This window comes from Aethalodelphis obliquidens, unplaced genomic scaffold, assembly GCF_003676395.1.
Source record: "Aethalodelphis obliquidens isolate GAN/ISIS:26980383/991018 unplaced genomic scaffold, ASM367639v1 scaffold81, whole genome shotgun sequence".
Classification (NCBI taxonomy): Eukaryota; Metazoa; Chordata; class Mammalia; order Artiodactyla; family Delphinidae; genus Aethalodelphis; species Aethalodelphis obliquidens.
Window position 1 is genome coordinate 5,491,613 of NW_020838025.1, and position 27,724 is coordinate 5,519,336.

The window sequence follows — 27,724 nt, forward strand, 5'->3', positions numbered from 1 at the left end:
AAATAATGAAATGAACACACACAACTCATTAATCACGTGACCCACCCCACCCCTAAGGGGAGTCAGAGATGGGAGGTAGGGGAATATCTGATGAGTAGTATAAGGGACTCATAACTCGTTCATTATGTTTTATGTCAAAGTAAACACTGACAGACGTAGGACTTAGTCATTAAGAGCACAGACTCTGCAGCGAGATTATCAATCACAGTTCAATCGCTTGCCAGCTAATCTTGGGCAAATTATTTAATCTATTTTTGCCTCAGTTTCTTCCAGTATAAAAATTAGGTCTAATAAGAGTAACTGCTTCGGGGAAAGGTTAGGTGATTTAATACAGTAAAAGCATTTGAAATAATGACTGGCATACTACCATCATCAACAGCATTCTTATTTTACGGTATGAAATTCAGCATAATGCATTAAAGAAAATTTGTGATGCCCCTCCCGCAAATCAAACAGGAGAAAGATGTGCAATGAAAAGTAAATTTCTCTCACATCTGAGCCTGATCAACCAGTTTTTCTCCCCAGATAGAATTGTTACCAGCCCTGGCATTTATGAATTTATTGCCTTTAGACCCAAATCCCCCCTTCATTTCTCTGCTTGTGACAATCACACATCTTTCATTTTCCGGCTGACACGATGTTAAAGTTGGCCAGTAGGGGACGCTGAAGGGACTCTGGAAGAAAAATGGGCTTCTCTTCCTGGATTGAGTGGGCTTTGCGTTCTTCTTGCTCCTGTGGTGCTGCGCTGGTGTGTGGGAGACCCAACGATGGATCTCACCCCAGCAAGTTCCGTGGGTGCCCCCGCCGGTTCCCCAGGGTCAGCTCAGCGACAAGCCTGTGAAGCCGCTTCCTGGCAGCTTTCCAGTGAGTCCAGTCATGGCCCAGCCAGCTTCCCACAAGTTCCACAGCTCTTCCCATGAGGCAGTTTCCCGTTGAGTTTCATCAGCACCCCCCAGCTAGTGATTTCTTTCCCAGCAGCCTCAGCCTACAGTTTCCCCAGTAGAGGAATTTTCAGCTTGTCAGCCTGCCCTGTGACTTACAGTTTGTCAACCGTGGGCCAGCTCCGACCTGAGGCAACCCAGCAAAATACTACACCATCAGAGGGGCTGCCCCCTCTGTGTCCAACCTTGAGGATCTCACTCTTCCAGGTTCATTCCTTTATTCCTTTCTCAGACCTAGTGTATTCTTTTTTATTATTATCATTATTTATTATTGGAGTATATAGTTGATTTACAATGTTATATTAGTTTCAGGTGTACAACATGGTTGACTCCATATTTTTATAGATTATACTCCATTTAAAGTTATTATGAAATATTGGTTATATTCCCTGTGCTGTACTTTCATCCTTGTATCTTATTTATTTTATACATAGTAGTTTGTACCTCTTAATCCCTTCTCCCTATCTTGCCCCCCGACACTGGTAACCACTAGTTTGTTCTCTATACCTATGAGTCTGTTTATTATTTGCTATCTTCATTCGTTTTATTTTTTTAGATGCCACGTGTAAGTGAAATATAAAATATGTCTTTCTCTGACTTACTTCCCTAGGCGTAATACACTCCAGTTCCATCCACATTGCTGCAAAGATCAAAATTGCATTCTTTTTTATGACAGTAATATTTCATTAATATTTCATATATATATACATACACATATATATATGTTTATTCATCTGTTGATGAACACTTAGGTTGCTTCCATAGCTTGGCTGTTGTATATAATACTGCTATGAACACTGGGGTACATACATCTTTTCAAATTAGTGTTTTCATTTTCTTTGGCTATATACCCAGGAATGGAATTCCTGGATCATATGGTAGCTCTGTTTTTAATTTTTTGAGGAACTTCTATACTATTCTCCATAGTGGCGGTACCACTTTACATTCCCACCAACAGTGAACAAGGGTTCCCTTTTCTCCACACCCTCTCCAGCATTTGTTGTTTTGTGGTCTTTGTGATGATAGCCATTACGTCAGGTGTGAGGTGATATCTCATTGTGGATTTTATTTGCATTTCTCTGATAATTAGTGATGTTGAGCATCCTTTCATGTGCCTATTGGCCATCTGTATGTCTTCTTTACAAAAATGTCTACTCAGGTCTTCTGCCCATTTTTTAATTGGGTTATTCGGTTTTTTGAGTTGTATGAGCTGTTTATATATTTTGGATATTAACCCCTTATCAGACATAACATTTGCAAATATCTTCTCCCATTTGGTAGGTTGTCTTTTTATTTTGTTGGTAGTTTCCTTCACTCTGCAAAAGCTTTTAAACGTAATAAAGTCCCATTTGCTTATTTTTTCTTTTGTTTCCCTTGCCTGATGTGACAGATCCCCCCCAAAAAAACATTGCTGGGGTGATCCTGGCAAGCCAAGCCTGATCACCAGGCAGTTTTCTGTCTGCTGCCTCCATGCTGTGAGCACAGTTTTCAAGAGTGGACTCTTGGTTTCTCACAGCCCTAAGGTAAACTCCACTGCTTTTCAAACCAGCTAAGTGTTCTCAGGGTCGGAAGCCCTAGGGTATTATTCAGAATTCTCTTATTCCCATTTAGTAAATTATTAATTATTTTCCATATTAAACCTTCACTATTCAAATTATTGTGTAATTTCTGTCTCCTGAATGGATCCTGACAGATAAAACAGTTCCTTGTAGTAGAGACATTCTATGCCTATATAATGTGTGTGTATAGATAGACAGACAGATAGATCATACCTTTTTGTTATATAAATAGCAATATTATATACAGTGTTTGTCTAACTCAGCCATCATTGCATATAGATTTATCTCATTTTTAACAGTTGTATAGTATTCCATTATTATAGACTGCCATTAGATGGCATAAATTATGCCATAATTTATTTAACCAGTTTCCTATTAATAGAGAGTGAGATTATTTCCAGTCTTTTTCTTCACAAATAATATAATAGTATTCTTACTTGATAGGTCCATATCCCTATGTGCAAACATACCTTATCTGAAAAATCACTTCCTGGAAAAACTCTACCTTCTTAAATTCTCTCCAAACTATTTCTATGTCCACTTCTGCCACTGTATTATAGGCATTTTTCTTTTAAAAAAATTAATATTTAGTAATTTTCATTAATTAGAACTAAGAAAGCATTTTGTATACATTTTAATTGTTTAAAGAACATGTAAAATCCGTGAAAAACATATTCCAAGAAAGAGTATCATCAGATGCTTTGAGACAGGCATGGGCATGCATAGATACACACACAGAAACTTTATGTGTTCCCAGAGCATAAATTTCTTCTTGAGAATCCATTACATGCTTTCAAAAGTTAGTAACATTTTCCTCACACTTGTGCCAAATTGGCCACTAAAGTAATATAAAAATGGCTGAAAATGTTTTAATATATTCTGAAATACTCCTCAATATAACTTTATTCAGCATTTCATTCTTGTAGCAGTTAACTGACTGTATCAGGTACCACTTCTTTTATTAATACGTCTGTTTTCTAGACCATTGAAACATATTTTGCTCTTCTTTCCCCTATTCTCTATCCAGTCAGTCCTCAGGTCATATTATTCTTTTTCTTTTCCTTTTTTGAAAGTGAGGCATATTGAGATATAATTTCTATATAATGAAGTTCACACTTTATAGGTATACGATTTTGATAAACGTATATGACTGTGTCAACTCCACCACAATAAAAATACTATATAAAGTATTTCCAACACCCCAGAAAGTTCTACGTGCCTCTTTATAGTCAACTCCTACCCCCACCCCAGCCCCTGGTAACCACTGATCTTATTTCTATACCAATAGCTTTGTCTTTCTCAGAGTCATACAGTATGTAGTCTGGCCTCTTTCACTTAACATAATGCTTTTGAGATTCATCCATGATGTTGTAGTATCAGTACTTCACTCCATTTTTATTGCATAGTATTCATTCATGAAGGTAAAATGTAGTCATCCATTTACCAGTTGAGGCTTACAGGTTTTTGTGATTATGAAAAAGCTGCTCTAAACATTCCTATACATGTTTTCACTTTTCTTGGGTAAATATCTCAGAGCGAGATTGTTGGGTTGTACGGTATGTGTATACTTAATTTTGTAAGACACTGCCAAACTGTTTTCCAAAGTGGCTGTACCATTTTGCATTCCCACCAGCAACAACTGAGAATTTCTGTTGCTCTGCCTTTGGCCTTCTTTAATTCTGATGGAATTACTGCAGTAGTCTCTGGAATGACCTCTTCGTTCCATGCCTTCCAAACTCTGATCCATCCTTCAAACTGAAACCAGACCAAGACTCTAAAATGCCCTCCATTCTTAAGTGGCTTTGACTTCCTCAGGATAAGATCCAGACTCTCCGGCCTGACATACAGCTCAGACTCTTCGAGCTCTGCGCTCCTTCTCACGCACCCTCCCAACAACATCCATCCATTGTGTTCCACTCGGGCAGCTGGACACAGCCGAGCTCTACTTGCTCTGAGTTGCAGAGTGGACCACTCTCTGTCCCACCTCAGTGCTTCTGTGCAGCCTAAGGCACTTGTTTGGGCAGAGCATTTATTTTCTACTTTGTATTCCCAAGATGAAAGCACCCTCTGAATTTTGGGTAGTGTTGGCATTTATGCAACTATCTACCAGGGAACTTTTTTTTTCTTCAACTATGTTTTATGAACATTTTCAAAAATTCAGGAAAGTTGAAAAACTAGTGCAATGAACATCCAAATTCAGTTCAACAATTGTTAACATTTTGTTACATTTGCTTCATTTATCTACCATATATCCATCCTTCACCTCCTCCGCCCCCTTCTTCTTCTGCAAAGCTATTTCAAATTTCATATTGCTGCTAAACCACTTGCTAAATCCATCTCAGGTGTATCTATCTCCTAAAAATGAGAACAACCTGCTACATAACTACACCACTTCTACACCCAAAATAAAACAACTTCTAATATAGTCTAACACTATCTATATGGGTATTTTTCCAACTGTCCCCAAAATGTATTTCATCGTGTTGTCTTCCAGACCAAGATCCAGTCGAGCTTTATACACTGCATTTATCCCCCAGTGTATATTTATCTTTGACTGAGTCTCAGTTTGCTCAGCCACATGCTTCTGTTAAGCTAAATGACTCAGTTCTGTCCCTGCCCTTCCTAGGAATCTCCTGTGAAACCCCAGCTCCATTCAAAATTCCTGGGACTTTTTGTACTTCCCAGAAGCCTATGCTTAAATCTATTGGAGATTCAATATTTTGTATTCCAAAGCTCTTGAACTTTTGTATTTCCCCTATCAGACTCTGAGCAGAGCATCTTGAGGGCAAGGACGGGTGTTCTTCGCCTCAGTAGTCTCCCCACTACGTAGTAATTGCTCAATACCTATTTAAAGAATAAATGGTGGAATATGGTTTCTCTTCACTGTGAAGAGCTGGAATGAATAAATGGACTCTAGAGGGCTGGGAGTCAGGGAGAAGAGGGTAAAGGGCAGGTACAACAAGAGTCTGAGAGGTCATTCCAAATGCAGAATATTGCTCAGGGAACTTTGGGTATGAATCGTATATGACTTCCCGTCTCTCAGGAGGCAGTATGCTAGATGTTTACCATTAGCTGGAAACAAATCTAGAATCCAGCCGCGCTATAGACATTCTGGGCCAGATAATTCTAGAGAAAGAATTATAAACACAAAAACGAAGAAGACTGCATCCCAATGGTCCATTTTTGTTTACGTAGCTATTCTGCTGCTGCTTTCCTACTGTGTTTTGAAGGAAACATCCACTCCCAGTGGGTCCCTGGGTTGGACCGGGATCAGAGCTTTGTGCCCACGGTGAATGGGGGAAATCACAGTGCATCCCCTCTGAATTCCCAGGATGAACTCTCTTTCTGAATATTAGCCTTTGCTGCAGTTCAGCTTTTATCTTGGCGGCAAATCTTTTCCTTTGATAAACTTCTTTCAGTTACCTCCTTCTTCTCCACTTCCAACCACCTATGGAATTAATTCCGGGATGATATATTAATTCTGTTTCCAGAGTGACTCTGAGACTGTACACAAGGACTATTTTAGGTGGAGTGTTTCCTCTTGAGTCACCTTGTCCCTTGGTAGCAGGCATCCTGCGGATTTCCTCAGCTCCACTGTTGAGAACAGGAAGCCAAGGCCAAAAGCAGCCAATAAGCACGGCAGCCCGGTGACTCTTCCCGGTTCCTGGAGGACCAGCACGAAAATCCTGATTTAGGAAGAATTCCTTGACAAGAAAATCGGGAGTTCACTGGAGACAAATGGCTTCAGGAAGGTTTTTTTTTTTTTTTTTATCAGTACACATCTTTTTTTTTTTTTCCCCAGGAGGCAGGTTAAGAAAGAGTTTTCTTAGGAGAGAAATTAAGTAATTTTTAAAATTGTCCAGGGAGACTTCATTAGATGCTCTGATTAATGGGATAACCAAAGATAAGGAAATTGCTTATGTCCCCTTGTCACAATTTTATCAAGTTTTTCAGCCAGTCATATCCTCCTCATTCACTTCTGTCACCCTTGCTGAACAGTCTTCCAAATGGTGTTTGGTCCTGCACCACCCCCCTCCAAATCTTCATAACTATCTGTGACATGAAAGCATCATTAGAGACATCTTTTGGGGCTTGACCAAGACTGGGATATACTAGTCATGCATGTTTCCCTTCCCTGACCCCGTCTCCACAGCAGACATCAGTCATTTATCTGGCCTGTATGTTTCTCCCACTGAAACCAGTGCGTCTTCAAAATAGCAATGTAGGCAGCCACTACCAAAGAATCCAAATATCTAAACTTGAAACCTATTTGCAGTGAAGAAGAGGGGGTTAATGCCTAGATGTGTGTCAGGCCAGGGTGAACATGGTGGAAGAGTTCAAAGAATATGTTTTAAATCTTGGGCTTAACTTCTAGTTCCTGGAAGTTTAAAAAAGTTTTCTTAGATCCATTGTTTTACATGCAAAATGGAGTTAATGCCTTCAGTTTAGAGTCATTGTGAAAATTTATTTTTTGTTTGTTTTTAATGTATGTGAAAGCTTCTAGCACAGTGCCTAGCACAAAGATACTCAAGAGATGTCAATTTATCATGATTATTTTGAAGGGGGCCCTGATTGGGAGCTCACCTCACTGACACTGAAAATTCCTAGAAGCCACAGCACTGATAGGTGGGAACTGCTCAAGGATTCTACTCTCCATAAATTTTAACAAAAGGTATTCTTTTTTTTTTTGTATCTTATTTATTTATTTATGGCTATGTTGGGTCTTCGTTGCTGTGCACGGGCTTTCTCTAGTTGCAGCGAATAGGGGTTACTCTTCATTGCGGTGTGCGGGCCTCTCATTGTGGTGGCTTCTCTTGTTGCGGAGCACGGGCTCTAGGTGTGTAGGCTTCAGTAGTTCTGGCACACGGGCTCAGTAGCTGTGTCTCATGGGCTCTAGAGCGCAGGCTCAGTAGTTGTGGCGCACCGACTTAGTTTCTCCTCGGCATGTGGGATCTTCCCGGACCAGGGCTCGAACCCGTGTCCCCTGCACTGGCAGGCGGATTCTTAACCACTGTGCCACCAGGGAAGTCCCATTAACAAAAGGTATTCCTAATCACTCCTCTCCAAAGTACAAAATATTGGCAATAAAAACTTATGAAGTCTCAACTAAACCCTCTTAGAACCTTGCAAATAAGTTGGTAAAACACTGTTCCTTCTGGGTTTCTTGGTAGCCAGTTACCCTCTTCAGGATTATTCTGTTCTCCCCCTTCCTTTTTACCTTATTTCATTGCCTGTTAGAATCTCTATGACTGATGTCTCAAGGTGAGAAATATTTAAAGCCAAATTAAACAGTTTCAGTTTTTTTTAACATCTTTGCTTAAAAGTTGATGGGAGAGGCGTGGTTAAATATTGACTGGAGAGACTGTAAATTTCAATGCTGGATGACACTGTGATCATTTCCCACCCTCAGTTCATTCCCCCTCAAGGTTACTTCCTTTGGTTCCTTGAAGAGTTTTGCAGCTGGCTCTCCAAATGCAGTCATTCTCTCCCAAACTACCATTGTTATAATAGTTGATTTTAATATTCATTGCAAGGAACCATTCCAATAGCCAGTCCTCTCAGTTGCTTTCTTCCAATCCTCCTGCTTTCCACCCTACTTAGGCCACTCACTCCCATGGTCACACCTACTAGTCTGCTAGGGATGCCATGACAAAATACCACAGAATAGGTGACTTAATCAACAGAAATGTGTTTTCTCACATCGATGGAAGCTAGAAGTCCAAGATCAAGATGTTGGCAGGTTTGGTTTCTCCTGAGAACTCTCTCCTTGGCTTGCAGATGGCTGTCCTCTTGCTGTGAACTCCTATGTCTCTGTGCACAGGCACGTCTGGTATCTCTCTGTGTGTTCAAATTTCTTCTTCTTACAAGAACATCAGTCAGACTGGATTAGGGCCCACTCTACCAGCCTTGTTCTAACTAAGGGCCTCTCACCAAATATAGTCACATTCTGAGGTTATGTGGCATCAACATATGAATTTCAAGGGAGCAAAATTCAGCCCAAAATATACCTCTAGACTGTCTCCACCAATTACTGAAACATCTTAATCTCTAATTCCAGCATCCCTTCTTCCCAATCACTGCCTTCTATCTTTCCAGATCTCTTTTGTTTCCATTTTTTAATTGAAGTATAGTTGATTTACAATGTTGTGTTAATTTCTGCTGTATAGCAAAGTGATTCAGTTTTATATATATATATTCTTTTTTTATATTCTTTTCCATTATGGTTTATCACAGAATGCTGAATATAGTTCTCTGTGCTATACAGTAGGACCTTGTAGCTTAACCATTCCATATGCAATAGCTTACATCTGCATCTTTCCAGCTCTTTTTCTCTCTGCTACTCAAAACCAGTAATTCTTCAACCATACTGGGACACACAATCTACAAATCCAACCCCTTTTTTACTGTCCCTCATATTCTTTTGTCCTTACTTCCCTCCTTCTTCCTTCCGCAGTCCATCACTATAATCACTCTCTTATATATATTCTTGATTCTTTTGTCCCCTTCCCTCTCTTTATGATACTTGCCTGGCAAACTTCCAATCCTGGTTGATTCCAGCTTTCTTACTACTCTCTGCCCACACCTCTGCAGTTGAACTGCACTGGGAAAAGCACTTGACCATGCTGCCTAGTCTCACTATAAATTCATGACCTCAAGAGGGCCCTCGGTGACTGCCAGCATCTGCCACATCTCTCTAGACCTTTCACCATCCTGCTTTCCTAGGCAACTGTTTCACACCTTCTCCTCTCCCTCCAAACCTGTAACATCCTCTCTCCGTCTTCATTCTCAGCTGATAAACCTGCTTCTGGTTTTACTGAGAAAGCAGAGGCAATCAGAAGTTCCCACACCTCCAATTCCTTATGCTCTGTCTTCCTTCTGTTCCTAAGACAGAGCTGCCCAGGCTGCTAGCTCAGGCCAGCTCCTCCATCTGTGCACACACTCCCACTGCTTCCCATTTACTCAAGAACACAGCTCTAGCAATTCTCCCCAGTTTCTCTCTTCCACTCCCCTCCCCTCCCCAACCCTCAACAAGAATATTCCCAACAGTATAGGAATGTGCTATAATTTTTTCCTTTAAACTTTTTCCCTGGACTCCCACTTTCCCTCCAGCTAAACTCTCCAAAAGTGTTACCTCTTCTCTCTGTTTCCAATTCCTCTTTTCTCATTCTCTCATGAACACATTCCAGTTAGACTCATGTCTGTCCCACCACTAAAGGTCCTCCTATCAAGCTCATTGATGACCTCCACGTGGCTAAGTCCAATAGCCATTTCTCAGTCCTCCCACATTACTCTCTCTATAGGCAGCCTTAACTCTAATTGATCACTTCTTTCTCAAATAGGAACTCGACTTCCAGGATAAGCTCTTCGTTCTTCTAACTCACTGGCCACTTCTGAGTCTCCTTTGCTGACTCCCCTTCTTGTCCCCAAACTCAATTCACTGGACTTCCCAGGACCTAGTCCTTGGGTTTCTTTCCTAACTACAGTCATTCGTGCATAGTGTTTCATGTCTTTAAATACCATGTATACACTGACAACTCTCACATACTCCATCCCAGACCTCTTCCCTAAACTTCATATTTGTGTATCCAACAGCCTAATTGGCATCTCCTCTTGGATTACTAATAAGTGTCTCAGAACTTGGTATGTCTGAAACTGACCACCTCATCTTCCCCTTCCAACCCTGCTCAACCTGCTGTTTTGCTCATTTCAGTAAATGACAACTTCATTCTTCCCGTTGCCCAGGCCCCAAACCACGTGGCCATCTTTGACTCCTCTCTTTCTCTTCCATTCAAGCTGTCACCACATACTGTTGGCTCTATCTTCAAAATATAGACAGAATCCAGCCTTTTCTCACCATCTCTGCTACTACTGTCAAGGTCTGAGCCACTATCTCCCATGGGAAGACTGGATGGGTGAAATGGCTTCATCTCCTTTCTTTCACCCATACCCGTCACAGCCTAATCACAACACCGCAGCCAGAGTGAGCCTTTTAACGTGTCAAGTCATTTTTCTACTCAAAACTAATCTCAGATGTTACTGCTCTTCCCCTCCCTCTCTTGGCTGCAGTGACAGTAGTCTCCTCCCTGGGGTTCATTCTACCTCAGTGCTCTTGCACACTTGCTATTTTCTCTGCCTACAGTGCTTTGCCCCAAGTTCTCTACAGGACTGGCACCCTCTGCTTCCTTCAGCTCTTTGCTCATGTCACCTTCTCAGCAAGATCTTCCCTGACCACCCCATCAGAAATGACATCCCCAGCCCCATTCTCTGGCACTCTTGCTTGTCCTTCCTTGACTTATGTTAGCCACACTTACCACTACCTGATAAGTTATATGTGTTACTTAGACATATTTTTTATTGTTAGTCTCCATTATGGTAGAATGTAAGCTGCATGAGGGCAAGGATTTTGGACTTTCTTTTTCACTGATCTCTCTCCCCAACCCTTAGAACAGTGCCTGACACATAGCAGGTACTCAATAAATATTCAACCAAAGACGTTGTTGCTCTCCCCATCATCCCCAAAGCTCTAGGAAATGTGATTTTAGGTTGCTTCTATGTCCCTGGGGGGAGGGGGTACGGAATCTAGTGACCAGACTTTGTTGATGCACTTTGTTAAAAACACTAGAGGAAGAAAAAAAATCACATCCATTAGGGGGTGCCACGAAACCTCTTTGGAACCCACCATAGTTTGACTACTAGTTTCTAGTTTGTTTTATTTGAATCCCAGTGTGGCTCCAAGTAGCTCTATTTTTTAAAAAATATAAGTATAATACAATTTAAAAGTATTCATGTAAAAATAAATTTTTATTCTCTTGAATTAAAAGCAGTTATGTTATGGAGTGTTAATACTTTCTGGAGGATAATACAAATTAAATATAAATACTTCTGGGGCTTCCCTGGTGGCGCAGTGGTTGAGAATCTGCCTGCCAATGCAGGGGACACGGGTTCGAGCCCGGGTCTGGGAAGATCCCACATGCCGCGGAGCAACTAGGCCCGTGAGCCACAACTACTGAGCCTGCGCGTCTGGAGCCTGTGCTCCGCAACAAGAGAGGCCGCGACAGTGAGAGGCCCGCGCACCGCGATGAAGAGTGGCCCCCGCTCGCCGCAACTAGAGAAAGCCCTCGCACAGAAACGAAGACCCAACACAGTCTAAATAAATAAATAAATAAATTTATTAAAAAAAAAATACTTCTAGGGTAAGATTTTCAGGGTTCATGATACAAAACACTTTGGGTATTGAGAGGAATAAATAAGCAGACTTTACTTCTGATCTCTGTACCATTTTGACCATCATGTTCCTATAACTGCTTTTTTATTATTAATGACGGCTCCCATTTACTGCCTGCTCCTTCTCTATCACCTGATACTGTGTTTTGCATACATAATCCTCTTAACCCACACATTAACTTTGTGGGGAAGGTACTGTTTTTTAATCCTCATTTCACAACTTAGGAAGTTGAGACTTGAGAAAGTTAAGTTAAGCAGGGTTCTGAGGTTACCAGCAGAAAGTGGCAATGAGGTCAGGCAACCCTTGAATCCTTTTGTTTTGTTTTGTTTCATTTTTGGCTGTGGCACGCAGCTTGTGGGATCTTAGTTCCCAACCAGGGACTGAACCCGGGCCCTCGGCAGTGAAATCACAGAGTCCTAACCACTGGAACGCTGGGGAATTCCCAACCCTTGAATTCTTTTTTTTAATTAATTTTTATTGGAGTATAGTTGCTTTCCAACCCTTGAATTCTTTACACCACTGTCTACATTATCTTTAACATATTAGTGCCAAGATTCCTTCCCATAATCTTCTCCTTATGTCATCAGAACTACAGGGATCTGTAGCTCTTTAAATTTAGGGCGATAACTTGGAAGGGAGTAGAGAATGGACTTGAGGACACGGGGAGGGGGAAGGGTAAGCTGGGACGAAGTGAGAGAGTGGCATGGACTTATATACACTACCAAACGTAAAATAGATAGCTAGTGGGAAGCAGCCGCATAGCACAGGGAGATCAGCTCGGTGCTTGGTGACCACCTAGCGGGGTGGGATAGGGAGGGTGGGAGAGAGGGAGACGCAAGAGGGAAGAGATATGGGGATATATGTATACGTATAGCTGATTCACTTTGTTATAAAGCAGAAACTAACACACCATTGTAAAGCAATTATACTCCAATAAAGATGTTTAGAAAATAATAATAATTTGGAACGGAGAATTCCTAAATTCACTTCAAACTTATTACTCATAAAGTCTTAATCAAATTACCCCAATTCTTTTACCTCTTTTTCCTAGGCAGTAAGAGATATGAATTTATTCCTGTTATTATTTTATTGCGAGGTAGAGATAATAGATGTGAACTCTTTAGAGGAAAGCAGTACCCGTCTTATAACAATAAACTCATCAACTGTGATGTCTTGTTTTCCTAATTCACCAGTCTTTCCCTTTCTTTGTCCTTTTTGTGCCCCCTGCAGTTTAAACAGTGCTTGGTGAGTAGCGAGCACACAATAAAGAACACTGAATAAAAGACAGATACATAAAGTCAGAATATTTGAGCAAAACGCACATCCGGTGCCAATATAAGATCCCTTGGTAGTTTTCTCTTTAACCCCCCTGTCCACTGTGGGGTGAAATTTGCCAGACTCCATTCCAACCGCCCCCCTCCAACTTCCTTCTGCAAACATGCCCAGGATTCAGTCTTGAGTGCTCTAATCCAGAGGAAAATGACTTATTTTAAAAAGCAGTAAAAACACCACATTCCTTTGGCACAGGATGAAGACCAGCTCAGCTTTTCAGCCGTTGATCTTTGTCTATTGTTCTCCAAACAGTAAACCACTATTTCCACACCGACAGATTGCAGGCTGCAGTTCTGTCCGAGTCCTGGGCTCCTCATGAATATGAACTGAAGGGCTCTGACCCAGAAAGTGGTAGGTAATCTCGGGGAGGGGGCAGGGGGGAGACAGGTAAGGAAGAAAAACAGGCCTGATGTAATTCTACACTCTTGAAATCTCCTGCAGGTTCTGAGCAGGGTAACATGGGGTCTTGGAAATGTGGAAGCTGCCTGAGTAGTCTGCTGATTCCTCTTGCACTTTGGAGTATAATTGTAAACATATTATTGTATTTCCCCAATGGGCAAGCTTCCTATGCATCCAGCAATAAACTCACCAACTACGTCTGGTATTTTGAAGGAATCTGTTTCTCAGGTATTATGGTAAGTGTGACTTTGGAGACTTGGGATTGCAGAAGGGGGAGTTTTTACTAAGCATGAACTTGTTCCTAGTGAAAATGATGAATCATGGAAAAATCATTCTTCTAATCCTTGGTTTGGGTTTGGAAGATGGAGGGGGGTGAAAAGGCAGGTAGTCCATGAGGACTTGGAGGGTAGCTTTGTTTTCAGTCAGCTGCTTATTTATGTAGCTCCAGCAATGCAGGAAATTAGTCCTAATGAAAGTTGGTGGGACACTGGCCTATAGAAATATTATATCCTCATGAAAGCTGTGTGTCCACTAATGCTATTTAATCTCCAGTGGCACTGCTCTTTCCTAGAAAGGATTTTTTGTCTGTACTCAGGATTTCTCTAGCTTGGAGTGGTGTTAAGACAGTGGGAAAAGCAGAGATTTGAAGATTCAGACAAACTTGAGTTCCAGTCTAAGCGCTGTCATTTGTGTCATGAGACTTTAAAGCAAGTTACTCAATGTCTCTGGGTGGGTGTTGATGAAAAACTAAGTCGAAGTATGCACAGTAAGAATCCATGGATGTTTTTCCGATGACTTTGTGCTCTTTAAAAACAAACTGATAGTAAATCATGTTGGCAACTCAGAGGAAAAGAAGTTTTTCCTGATCATATCATTTCTAAAAAAAAAAAAACACACTGTGCACGGTAAGCTTTCTATACCAACAAGAATGCAAAAAAAAAAAAAAAAAAAGAAAATCCATTATAATCTATCTCTACATCTTTGTGGGTGTTTAATTATTATAACATTTGAATAAATATGTTGGAAAGCAGTTTCATTTATTTGTCATTTTGCACGTTAAATTAATAAACTTTGAAATATGAATACACAGTGCTGCTGAAGGTGCTATGTGCTAGGTACATAATGACTGTTGGTGGTGGTACTATAAATAAATGCAAGCCTTTGGGAGACATTTTTCATATGATATATTAAGATCCATGAAAATGCTTATGTCTTTTGACTTGGTAATCCTAAACCTGAGCATACATTCTGAGGAAATAATCCAGAATAAGGAAAGAAATTTATACATAGATGTTTGTGGCAGCATTATTTATAATAGCAAAAAACTAGAAGCATCCTAGCATAGGCATGGCAAAATAGATTATGGTCCATTCACTTTATAAAGGATGAAAATTGTAGTTATGAACATGTAGTAACATGGAAAACACATGTTATTTTATATTAAGTGAAAAAAGATATAACAAAATTGTGAATACATTATGATTGAAATTATGTAAAATATACACATGTCGGAGTACATACTTAAAAACATGTGAGAGTAGTGGTATTTTGGGTAATTTTCCTCCATTATTCTTGAGCCCTCTGTATTGCAGCTATATTTTACAACAAAAAGGGAGAGAAGTTTCTCTTTAAACACGGGCTATGCCTGTGTTTCTCCTTTGGCACAGGACTCTAGGATCTAGGTCTAATTATTTCTAACAATATTGTAATGAGGCTGGTTACTGCACCTGGTTTATTGTGGCTTATCTTGTCATTGTTTCTCTCAATATATAATTGTAATAAGTGGAAGATTTGCAAGACATTACTAAAGTTAAACCAGAATCTCTTTAAAATTGTGTTAATTAATGGTGTTGAAAGGAGGAGAATGTAGGACTGTTTGCTTATATTTCATGTAAAATTTAAAACTGTAAAAAGAACCTATTCTCTAGTTTTCACTGTCTAGGAATTCTTGAAAAATATTCTTTCAAGACCAAATCCTTTTTGGAGAAAGGAGAGGAATATAGATAAATAATTAAATGGATTGATAAATAAATGATGGCTGAAGGAATTTGGAAACTGGAAATATTCACTACAAGGAGTCAAATAACAATGAACTCAACTACAAGATTCAGTACTGAACAGTAGAAGGAAAGGATAGGTGGAGAATTTGCCAGAAGCAATTCTCAGTCCATACCTGCCCAAACCAAGGACTGTAATCTTGGGTTGACCAAAAAGATAGTTCGGGTTTTTCTGTACCTGAACGAAGTTTTTGGCCAACCCAATAGTAAAGAAATCCATGTTCTTTCCGGAACTTGAGCCCTTTCTCTAAGATACCAAGAAAGGGAAGTAGAATACACTGAATTCTCCCAGTTTGTTGGCTTCATACAGACAAAACCCACTGGAAAATCTGAATCTAAGATGATCTGAATACTCGGGGACATTGAATTTACTTTACTTTGGATTAAGAGATTTAGTTTCAGAGTAACCATACCTTTCACCTGGATTCCCAGAGGGCAGTAAAAAGAAAGAGGCTGGCAAATGGCAAAGTCTGGTGAATGGTTTTCCTTTGTCCTCCACAACTGAGTCAGTGAGAAGTGCACGCTTGCTGCAGAGGGTGGTATTCTCATGTCCATACCATTTGCCCCTCCTTAATCATTAACTTTTGATAACTGATGACTATGATAACAGCTAACATTTATCAATCACATGTTATGAATCAAGCACACTATTCAAAATTTTACGTACAAGAGCTCACAACAACCCAAAGAGGTGAGTTCTCAGCACCATTTTGTAGGAAAGGACTCTGGAGTGCATACAGTTATTAAGTGGCAGAACCGGGATTTGAACCCAGAGTTACCTGATCCCAGAGTCTATGCTCTGAAGCACTGTGCTCTGATTCTGAGCATGAATGCAAACTAGTATTCCATTTCTGATATCTTTTCTCTTCCCTACTATAGATGCTTATAGTAGCAGCAATTCTTCTTGTACTGGAGAATGATAACAACCATAAATGTTGCCAGAGTGAAAACTGCAGCAAAAAATACATGGTAAGAACAATAGTGTTTTGAGGATGGTTGAGTGTGCTCTGGCTTTCTTTCCTCTCACTTGGGAACGTGAAAATATTGACACTATTGTACCCTCTCCATCATCCTTTCAGTTCAGAGCCCAAGAGTTTCCTCCAAATATTATCTATTTTGTCTACCGTTTTCCTCCACTTTTGTTCTACTGATATTCTTCTAGCAATTCAATATTTAAAGATATATGAAATTAGAAAATAAGATTACCTTTTCCTAACTGGGTTTCTGTGAGTCTATTTTTTCCCTTATCAACTTTATTGAAGACTAATTTACATATAATAGATGCCATCCATTAAAAGTGTAAAATTCCATGAGTTTTGACAGTTTACCCATGAAACTAGCATCGTAGTCAAGATATGGAACATTTTCATCACCCCCAAGAGATAATCGTTGATCTCTTTTTGTCATTATAGATTAGTTTGTATTTTATATAAATAGAATCATACAGTATTGGTCTTCTGTATCTGGCTTCTTTCACACAGCATTAGATTTATCTCAGAGTTGGGTATATATGATGTACATTTTTAAAGCTAGAACTTTAAAGATAATTAAAATAGAGTGAAGAGAGAACAATACAACCACATTTTCTAAGCCTATGCTCAACACATAGGCACTGGGTTCCTGTATTTCCACCATCATCCACCTCCCCCTCCTCCTGTCATCATCATTTATTCATATTTGCACAGCACTTCATAGTTTGTTCACATTTACCCAATGAATTATATCATTGCTACTCCTGCTTTATAGATGAGTCACCTGTGACTCAAAGAGAATATGATTCATTAACTAGGAGGAGCTTTGCCAGAGGTCTGGGAGGCATTCTTTGCGGCAGTGGTTCCACATGTTGTCTGCACATTGCAATGATCTGGGAGCTTGGCCTTAGAATCCCACCCCCAGAGACTCTGACTTAGTTGGTCCGAGGTGCAATTACATTTAAATATGCGGCCAAGATGGTATGGCTTACTTTATTTGACTGTTGCTTTTGGAAGATTAAATTCGTTGTTTAATTCACCATTGTGCCCCTAGTGGGGAAGAATTAGAAGACCAAAATACTCTCCCTCTGTGTGTGTGTGTGTGTGTGTGTGTGTGTGTGTGTGTGAGTCTACTTTCTTAACCAATTGAATCAAACATCCCCCAGTAACTGTTGGTATTATACTACAGAAAAGCTTTCAAAATGGTCTAGGTGAAGCAATGGATTCAGGTAAATTTTAACCTACGTACTCAGGGAATTTCTAGAAAAGAAATGTTTGTACCCTTAAGTATCTAATAAAAATCCATGTGTTCAATTTACCTTAACTCATTATTAGCATCTCCAGCACAAATGGATGCTAGAAGTAACGTAGAGTCTGGACACTGTCATAGTCAACATTGGATGAGATGACTGGCATCTCAGTGGAAAGAGCAGGAGGAAGGGAGAGAGGATTCCCTGGATTTTCTGCTTGGTTCTTTCAAAGTATGCTCTAGGATAGGGGTCCTAACTGATATGCCCCCAGATGCCAAATACCTGATGGCAGTGAAATATGTGAAATATGTAGACATTAGAGCAAATTTTCTATTTAAGGAAGAGAGGGAGCTGCTACTCAGGTCCAGCCAATTGCTACCACTACAATATTGGGCAATAATTCTCAATTTTCAATAGGAAGTAGAAATATGGAGTTTTAAGTAAAACTTCACAACTATAAAATGTTGGCAATTAATTCTCATTTAAACTAAATAAAACACATCTTGCAGGCCAAATTTGAGTCTGCACCAGTTTGTAACTTCTGAAGCTCTGGAATGGAAATTTAGGTCATCTAAGATTCATTTTGTAGAGGAGAAAAAAGTTTCCTCAACCCTCTTTGGGTCCCTGGTTGGGTCTGAAAATTAATCTGATGACAGGTTAACATGAGAAAAGCAAACAAATTTTATTGAATTTTCACATGTACATGTGTGATTTCACAAGAGAATGAAGACCCCGAAGATGTGACTAGAGCAGGAAGCATCTAAACTTTTTAGATAAAGAAATAATAACTTTGTGAAGAATTAACAAGACAGAGAGATTTGGGTTAGGGATAGAAAAAGGTGAAGAAGTAACTAGGAAAATAAGGTTTAGTTAAACAACATTTATTTATACAGAGTTCTTGGCCCCAAATTTTAGTCTCTGGTAATAAGAATGTCTTCCTTCCTCCAGGTGCAGGGAGGGTATCTTTCACCTGGGCGTTTTATGACCTGTTTCAGGGAAGAAGGGTGAGAAGGTCGGGGAGGTTAGAGTGAACTTCCCGCTTCTGCCATTTCCACAAACTCCTTCGGCTTAAGATATTAATATGCCAAGATGCCATGTTTTGGAGCAGCATGACCTGAACCCCATTCGTCTGTGGTGTCGCATCTTCTGCCAACATTCTGTGGGTTGTTACCACTGGAAAACAAATACTGGCCAAATAAGGGCACTTGAAATAATAGATAATATTTTGATTATGCTTTTCACTTTTCAAATAATTTTTATATGCATTGTATCCTTTAATTTTTGAAACAGCCCTATTATGTAGGCGCTGTAACCATCTACATCATCTACGTTTTACGGACAATGACACTGTGACTCAGAGAGATTCTTATTCCCACTTTATTTTGAGGCTTACTTCGATTGTGCAATTGTATCCACTCATTAGATTGTAATTTATACATGTATACATACATATATATATATTATGGTATGGTTGTAAATTCACCAAATGGAGAAATTCTTCACTGATCTTTCCAGCAAACTGCTTAAGGCCATTTGGTAAATAAGGAGCTCAATCTTTTGAAAACGTCCTTCTTCCTTTTTCAAAGATGACATTAGCGAATAGGTAAATATTTTTTACAAAGTATAACTAACAGAAATCTACTGTAAAAAAAAAAAAACCTATTTATCTCATCCCATGACAAGGCAAAACTCTATTAATAATCAATATGAGAAACATAACTTGAAAGAGCTTTCCATCATATGTAAAGTTGCCAATGAGATTACTAGTATCAAATTGGAAAAAAGCATAATTGTTCTTTCCTTCTTTGTGTTTTTAAAATACTTTTTTTCTGATTTTCCATAATGACCATGTATTGATGTTACATTTATAAAATAACTCCAAGCAAAGAAATATCATTTGATATAAACTTTGTTCCAAAACTTGCAGGTTTTTTTGTTCTTTTTCTGGTCTCAGCTTTTGAATTTATCAACTGGCCACTGCATGTTTCTGTCTGGCCATCCTACTCTCACTCGAAATCGACGTTTTTTAAACTAAATTAAATTTTCTCCCAAGCAATACTGCTTTTCTTGGCATCCCTATTTTTGTCTCCTTTTCACTCAAGTCCCAAACTCTGGAATTTTTTTCAGCCCATCTCCAGCTACTCACTTCCTCCTCAATGTCTTTTTGTCCAGTGCATGTCTTTGTTGCCACAACTTGACGTTTTCTCCACATGGAATTCTTATCTGGGGGCTCTCTCACTTCTGGCTGGTGTGCCACCACTGCCGGAGTAATTTTCCAAAATCATTTATTGGTTCATGTCACTTCCTTGCTCAAAAATTAATTCCATGGCTTGTTAGAAAAAGAGCTATTCCAGGTCTAAGGCAGCATAAATTCAAACTGATCTTGGGACATCTTGTGCCAGGAAGCAAGGAAGTGTTCAAAGAATGATAGGGGTATATTGAAGGGTACAGGAATTGACTTGAAGGGATGTTCCCACTGGTCATATTTGACCATTTGAGCATTGAAAGGAATAATAACAGTTATGAGTTATAACATAATGAATTAGAAAATCCATGCGTCCACAATATTACAGAAAGAGAGGGGCAGAGGAGAGAAACGGGAAATAGAATTTCTTCTGTACAGAAAAATGATAACTTACAAATGCAGGAGAAATGAAAAATTAGAAAAGCAGTACATTACAACCGCTTATTGTGATAATCGGTGATCAGTGAACATGAGGGTCATCAATAGATGCTAAATCCACCTGTTGACATGTCTTTAGGGAACAAGATATGACACAGTCTCAAAGTATTACCTCACAAATGCCTTCCTAATAGCAAAGTAGAAAATGGACATTTATAGATCTGAAGGACACCACTTTAACCAAGAGATCAAATTTAGCATCATCAGTAGCAGTGAGAGGCCCATAATGTACCCACGCCAATCACATGTTCTTGCCAAAGTGTTTAATCCAAGTCCAATTGTGAGGAAACAATCAGAAAAGCCCTGAATGTGGGACTTTCTACAAGACCACTGGCTGGGATTCTTTAAAAACAATTTAATATCCTGAAAGAAAAAAGGCAGCAAGACTAGTGTAGATTAAAGGAAACCAAAGAGATGTAACCTTGTGCCTAAACCTTCATTGGATCCTGTACAAAAAAAGAAAAACCATTGCAGAATAATAGAATATCTTTATTCTTGGGACGTAAGTGCTGGTGCGTTTAGGGGTGAGATATCCCAATGTCTGCAACCTACTTTCAAATGGTTAAGCGACAAAAATGTAAATAAATATATGTGTTTGTCGATGTACATATACATACCGAGAGAGAGGGAGAGAGAGCAAGCAAAAATGGTAAAATCGTCACAAAAGTTGAGTCTAAGAAAGAGGTACTATACTTTCAACTTTTTTGTAGATTTGAAAAAAAATTTTAATCAAAGGCTGTGGGAGGAAAATCCACTTACTCTGAAGGATGAAGTCCAGTCTCCTTGATCCAGCATCCAAGGCCAGCTTCTGCCTGGATCTCCCAAGTTACACTCACGTTATAAGTGATATAAGGGCTGGATTGTGTCTTATCAGCCCTGCCTTCTCAGTTTTAGCACCATGCCAAGCTTCTCCCCTCTACTCATCTGTAGGAATCCCTTTAAATCAGATCAATCTACTTAGTCTCACAACTTAGCTTGTATGGATCTGGTGGTGAACATTGCTCATTCTTTCTACTCAAATGAAAATACCCGCCTCCCCTTCAATCCCATGCTCACTTGAGTATAAATGACCATCTAGGCTAACACATGATATTTCCCCACATATTCCTGGGTGCGAACATATTCAAATATCATCTTCTTAAGAGAAAAACAAGGATCATAGCTTTTGATTCTTAGAGAACCCACCCTACCCAGAAAATAACGTCTTCAATAAAGAAGTATAGATTGATTGATCACATCCTTTCATTGCATTTATGTATGAGTTGATCATTATTTCGATATCAAAGCTCCAGAAAAAAAGGGGAGAAATTTAGTAAATTAACTAATTTTCTCCATGGAATGCCAAAGGAAAAAATCATTTAAAAACTTATTTTTAAGATCAAGTGGGATTAGATTAAATGTTTCCTTTTTTTCTGTGGACATTTGTTATTACACAGGCTGCAGTAGGCTTGGATGACTAGGGGAAGTTACCTATCTGATCCCTTATTCACAATATCCCCTTGTCTCATTCTATGGCACTAACCTTCTTCTATGTTTAATTTAGACACTGCTGTCGATGATCTTTTCTGCCCTTGGAATTGCTTTCTCTGGATACTGCCTGGTCATATCTGCTTTGGGCCTTCTTCAGGGCCCTTACTGCCGCACCCTTGATGGCTGGGAGTACGCCTTTGAAGGCACTGCAGGACGGTAAGGAATAATTCCCTGATTTGGGAGGTGGTCTGAAAGTCAGAAACACCTGGCTGCATGCCCATACTCATTTTCCATGACCACTTAGCGGTTCTGTGTATACCTTAGTCCAAAATGTTCCTAATAGTTTGCTAATGTCCAGACCAATTTGTTCCTACACTGAACTCTGTTTAGATCTTTTTTCCTCCAGTCTTTTAATGTCACATGCATTCACTATTTTAAGGCTGTCGTGGACATTTCTGGATGAAAGGCATGTTTCTGCCATACTGCAGAACAGGGCTTCGTCGTTATCGGGGTCTGGTAATTGCTGGAGCTTGGGGCTTGGGTGGCTCTGGGAAGTCAGTCTTGTTTTGTGGCCAGGCTGGACATGGAGTCTGTTATAGATGTGAAAGGGCTTGGCTGGGAGAGAATCACAGTGCCGTTGGATGGTGCTATCCGGAGCTATACCATTAGGGGCCACACGGAGGTAGAACCAGGCAAGGTGGGCAGCCAAGTGAGATCCAGGGACATGAGTAGGTGCAGGAGTTTGTGGAAGGAGCCAAGAGCTTATGGGGCATGTACTGAACAAGAGTCCTAGGGGTAGCCTTGCTCCGAAGGCTGGTAGTTCAGTCAAGCGTTGAGGGACCCAGTCCTGGATCACAGAATGCCTCACACTGGCATTGTGCTGGCTCATGGCCCTACCAGCTCGGGAGGGAGCAGGGCCCAGACAGAGATACAAGAAGATCTACTCAATCTCTCCCTGTCTTGTACTGCACAGACAATTCCAATGGAATAAAATGAGGGAGTGTCGGTACCATTCCCTGGGGAAGTTACACTTTCTTCTCAAATCCCCATGGCTGGCTCTATTGTTCAAAGCCCACATCCATTTGGAGCTTTACCTGCTCACCTCAGCCTGCACAGCACAACTGCTTCTGTGCCCATAGCTGCCTTTATTCTAAAGTGTCCACGAGGTACCCCATGCTGTGAGCAGAGCTCTCCCTCAGGTCAGGAGAACCTAGAAAATTACTTCAGGTCTTTCTGAACACTTGGAGGAGACACTCCTTTGGGATTGAAAGGGCTCAGGAAAGGGGACCCTAATGTAGAAAGTCCCACTGGGTACAAAGAGTCGTTCTTTATGCCACCAGCCCCTGAACTTTTCCCCACCCCCAAAACAAGTAAGCCTCCAATTTCAATGCAGGAATCTCAGGCTGCCCACATGCCTCTTCATTCCTCCTTTAAAGTTGCCCTAGATATTTGTATTCACCTGATTCCGTGTTTAGAGGTGAAAAATTGGAGGCCATGAAGGGAAGCTAAGTTTCTGGGCCCCTAAAGAAGTTTCCAAGGCTTGGTGAACGCAAGGTGGAACAGCTGTTAATGTTGAACAAATCAGCTGAAAATTGCCCAAATCACCTCTTCATATGTACATTTATTCAACAAATATTTATTAAGCACCTACTATGTCCCTGCCTTGGATTAGGTGCTAGACAATCAAAGATAAATTACACAGGTTCACTTCCCTCTAGAAACTCACACAGATTTGACAGAACGTTCTGCTGAGCTGGAGGCCTTAGAATGAACATCGCCCTTAGAGCACAGAGCTTCAGTGCTTGTAGATCTGGGTTGAAGTCTCCCGTCTCCTACTTACAAACTGTATGGCCTTAGACAAATATCTGGATATCTCTGAGCCTCTGTACACTGGAGATAATAATCATTCCTACCTCACAGAACTGAAAATTAAACAGAAGTAAAGCACAGCTTAGATTTAATAAATTCTCGACATGCCAGATTTTATTATTAAAATCATTACTTTGCATAACCTTCTATACCACATGATGGTCTTCCATCTGCCAAGCTGACAGCAAGTTCAGCCATTAAGTTCAGCCACTGGCATGGTGACTAGCGAGGATCCTGCATCAGTTTCATTTAAGGAGCATTTGTTGATCTTTGCAATGCCCCAGGCACTGCCTTAGGCCTTAGACATGGCCATTTAGAGATGCATAAATCCCAACAGAGTTCTCACAGTACACTGTGTAGTGAGGAACTAGATATACAGATATAGCTATAGACAGAATTATAACATAACGAAGTACATGTTTTGTTAGAACGGTGTATAGAAATTGTGGAGAGAATGAGTATCAGGGCAAATTTCTCTATTCCTTCCAGACCCTGATAGTGCGTTTATGACTCATTCCGTTGATACAAGAAGAATAAATAGGACCGTATCCTAGGAGAAAAAGAGAAATCCTGCAAGGCATCTTGCTTTAAAGTGTTGGATGATCTGTGCAGAGTATATACTGGGAACAGTCCAGAGTAAGGATCTTGAAGGGATTAGCTTCCCTGGTGTCGGAGACTGAGTTAGGAGTAGGAGGGTGTAAGAAGTGGGTCCAGGGAAATGATAACAGGAAATTACATCTGTATTGTGCTTTATAGGTTCCAAAGCATTTTTACATACGTCTCATCAAATATTCACAATAACCCTAGGGTTAGATATTTTATACCCATTGTCCAGATCAAAGAGGTAAAATCCCTGGCCCAAGATCCTACAGATCCAGGAGTTCTGACTCCATATTCAGTGCTGTTTACCCCTTGAGACCTAAGGTCCATTAACAATACCAAGAAATTCTCAGAGTGCCTCTGAATGTCCCAGAGCATAGAGAATAAGAAATAAAGAAAGGGAGGAAAGAGAGAGTTAAGGACCACTTGGCTGGCACCAAGGTTGCTTGAATCGCTGTTTTGAAAAAAGACATCTTGCTATCAACAAGATATTTACAAACAGCTCTGCCCTGTAACTGGGCTGGATTGTTTTTGTGGGGGGGGGAATTTTTTTTTTTTTTTTTGAGGAGACCAGTTTTTAATTTCGATTTAGTTCAACAAAGAGAGTGTCACTCTTGGAGAAATGCTAATGACCATAGCTGACCTGGAAGTGGGCAAAAGACAGGATAATTCAGCATGGTTTTAAGACTATCTTAAACATGGAGGTGGTTTAATTCTCCAAATCCTGTGCTACGCTAGACTGATTAAACCATTCAGTCTTTTGCTTTTCCACCTCATAATCTCAATCTTTTTTAAGAGCTGCAGAACACACAGTGGACCCCAGACCAGCAGCATCAACATCACCTGGGAACATAGAAACCCAAAGTCTCCACCCCATCCAGACCTTCTGAATCTGAAACTCTAGGCTGGGACCCAGCAATCTGCATTTTCACAAGCTTTCCAGATAATCTTGATGTATGCTCAAATTTGAGAACCATTGTTCTCAAAGGCTTTGGGACAGAGTCTAAGAATAAGAGCATCATTTCTCTTTGCTCTTTTACCACCTGTGTGATTTTATATCCAGCGCTAGCTCAGCCCTGTCCCTGATAGCGTAGGCTAACTCTGGACTCCTGGGAAATGGGCAATCTCTACCTCTCTTGGTACTGACATGTGAGGCCTTTCATTGCTGTTGAACTCTTCAGTATGCATCTTGCCTCCTAAGTGAATTAGAATTGTCTGAGGCAGGTACCATGTTCCTAATAAGCATAGCCCTGTGCTGTGCATACTGTGTGTTCAATTGTGTATCTGAATAATTTTATCTATTCATTCACATTTAATAATATTGTTTTTTAATCATATAGCAGTATCTTAATTTCCCAAACATATGAAAACTTGTAGCCTTCTTCCTTGGACCAAGTCTTTAGGCGTGGCCATGCATCATGTTGACCATTTCCTTCCTCTCTCTCAGTTTCCTTACAGATTCTAGCGTATGGATTCAGTGCCTGGAACCAGCACATGTAGTGGAGTGGAACATCATCTTATTTTCTATTCTCATAGCTCTCAGTGGTCTTCAAGTGATTGTCTGCCTCATCAGAGTAGTCATTCAGTTGTCCAAGATACTGTGTGGAACCTATTCAGTCATCATCCAGGTAACAGAACCCCACTGGCACCTGTACCTCCTCCATTTTACCCCCACTGTCCAGGACTCAATGGATCTTGTTGGAAGGATTTTAGAATTCCATCATTTTCTTTTTATTCCTACTGCCCTCATGTTTACTCAACCTCTAATACCTCAATTTTTCTAATATTCCAATGTGTCTGTTGGCTTATCTAAATGGATTGAATCGATGGAATAACTATAAAATCACATTCTATGTTGTATGGTGAAAACACCACAGGTGTTTTAAATGAGCAATATTTCTATGTAGAAATAACTCAAAGCTCAAAGAAATCTTAGCATTTATTGAGAATGTCCCTGTTCATAAAATAGTCGAAGGCTCACAACCAATCCCAGTGATATAATTTCTCTTTTGAATGCTGCTACATTCAAATAATCCTTTTTTATATTGAGTCATTAGTGAGTGGTTTTGAAGAAGAGAAATATGTCTTTAATCTATTGAAACTACTTCTGCTTCATCTGCTAAAATATTAACGTTAATTTAATTATGGTGGAAACTGCTCAACCTATCCATCAAGTCCAGAGTAAAGAGAAATCACGAATGAGACATCTTGTATCTTGTTTAACAACATATAATGTATAATACCTTTCCTAGTAGTTTCAAATAGATATTTTCCTATTCTATCATGTTTTGCATATAAACTATAAGTTTAAGTTGCTACTTGGATTATGGATTATGAATCAAGTTTACTTACTTTGTTTTTCTTTCTTTCTTTCTTTCTTTCTTTTATAGCCTGGAATCATTTGAATAAGAACAAGAATGTTTTTCTTTAGCAAGATATGGTCATCTACCTTGTGTCTATTGTTTGGACTTGAGGGCCATATTCAGATGATGGCTTTTTTCTCCAGTTGGTATTTATTGTCCTCACCGGAAGTGCCTTCCATTTAGAATTTTTTTCTAAAGCTATATGTGTCAGGATCTTCAGAAATGTTCATACCCTTTGATCAAATAAATCCAATTTCTATAACCTATCCTATGAAAATAAATAAGAATACGAGATAAAACTTTATGCAACTACATATATTTGAAAATTATTTAATATTCTGGAAAATTAGAAATACCCAGAAAGTCTAACTTTAGGGGAAGGATTAAACAAAGCATGGTACGTTAGTTGTAATATTATGTAAAATGATGATTTAAAGATTATGAGTAGTACTATGTGAAAAAGCAGATTACAAATTGATGTTTACAGTATAAGGGTAACTATCCAAAACAAACAAAACAAAACCAAATAACCAAAATACAGGATAAAAACTAAATCTAGATGGATTTACACAAAAATGTCAGCTGTGGTTGATTTGGGTCCTAGGTGACCCTTCCTACTTGTCTATATTTTCCAAGTTTTCTTTATTATGTTTTACTATTAAAATACTTTTTAAAAAAAACATATTTTTTACTATTAAAAGGTTTGCTATTTTTCCAACTTTTAAAGGAATACACTTTTTCCAAATGTTTTCCAACATTGACTATCTGTAAACATCACAGAATAACACTTCAATCAATGTTCAGTGGAAAAAGCAGTGAGATAGATAAGCCACAAAATGTTGTACACAAATTTATATAATCTAATTGAGCTCTTGGCATTATTTAAAAAAAATTTTTTTAACATCTTTATTGGAGTATAATTTCTTTACAATGGTGTGTTAGTTTCTGCTCTATAACAAAGTGAATCAGTTATACATATACGTATGTTCCCATATCTCTTCCCT

General features: G+C 39.6%; 1 protein-coding gene across 3 annotated transcripts; it reads left to right on the forward strand.

The window, feature by feature from the left end:
* The first annotated feature begins 1,023 nt into the window (after positions 1-1,023).
* TM4SF18 (transmembrane 4 L six family member 18) lies at positions 1,024-27,392 on the forward strand. 3 transcript variants are annotated; one of them, XM_027092871.1, is made up of 7 exons: positions 1,024-1,148; positions 13,311-13,409; positions 13,500-13,693; positions 16,394-16,483; positions 21,962-22,104; positions 25,805-25,985; positions 26,748-27,392. In XM_027092871.1, the coding sequence occupies exons 3-7, from the start codon at positions 13,517-13,519 to the stop codon at positions 26,760-26,762; spliced, it is 606 nt and encodes a 201-aa protein (XP_026948672.1). In that variant the 5' UTR covers positions 1,024-1,148; positions 13,311-13,409; positions 13,500-13,516; the 3' UTR covers positions 26,763-27,392. The 3 variants fall into 3 exon arrangements, with proteins under 3 accessions (XP_026948672.1, XP_026948674.1, XP_026948673.1); XM_027092873.1 differs by lacking the exon at positions 1,024-1,148 and adding an exon at positions 7,148-7,172; XM_027092872.1 differs by lacking the exon at positions 1,024-1,148 and having other exon boundaries at positions 13,249-13,409.
* Positions 27,393-27,724: the final 332 nt, after the last annotated feature.

What these genes read in the sequence shown, in the direction of transcription:
- TM4SF18 (XM_027092871.1), top strand. Translation starts at nt 13,517, where the DNA reads ATGGGGTCTTGGAAATGTGGAAGCTGCCTGAGTAGTCTGCTGATTCCT. An exon ending in TCTGTTTCTCAGGTATTATG is followed by an intron (nt 13,694 to 16,393) that starts GTAAGTGTGACT and finishes TCCCTACTATAG; the next exon opens with ATGCTTATAGTAGCAGCAAT. An exon ending in TTTGAAGGCACTGCAGGACG is followed by an intron (nt 22,105 to 25,804) that starts GTAAGGAATAAT and finishes CCTCTCTCTCAG; the next exon opens with TTTCCTTACAGATTCTAGCG.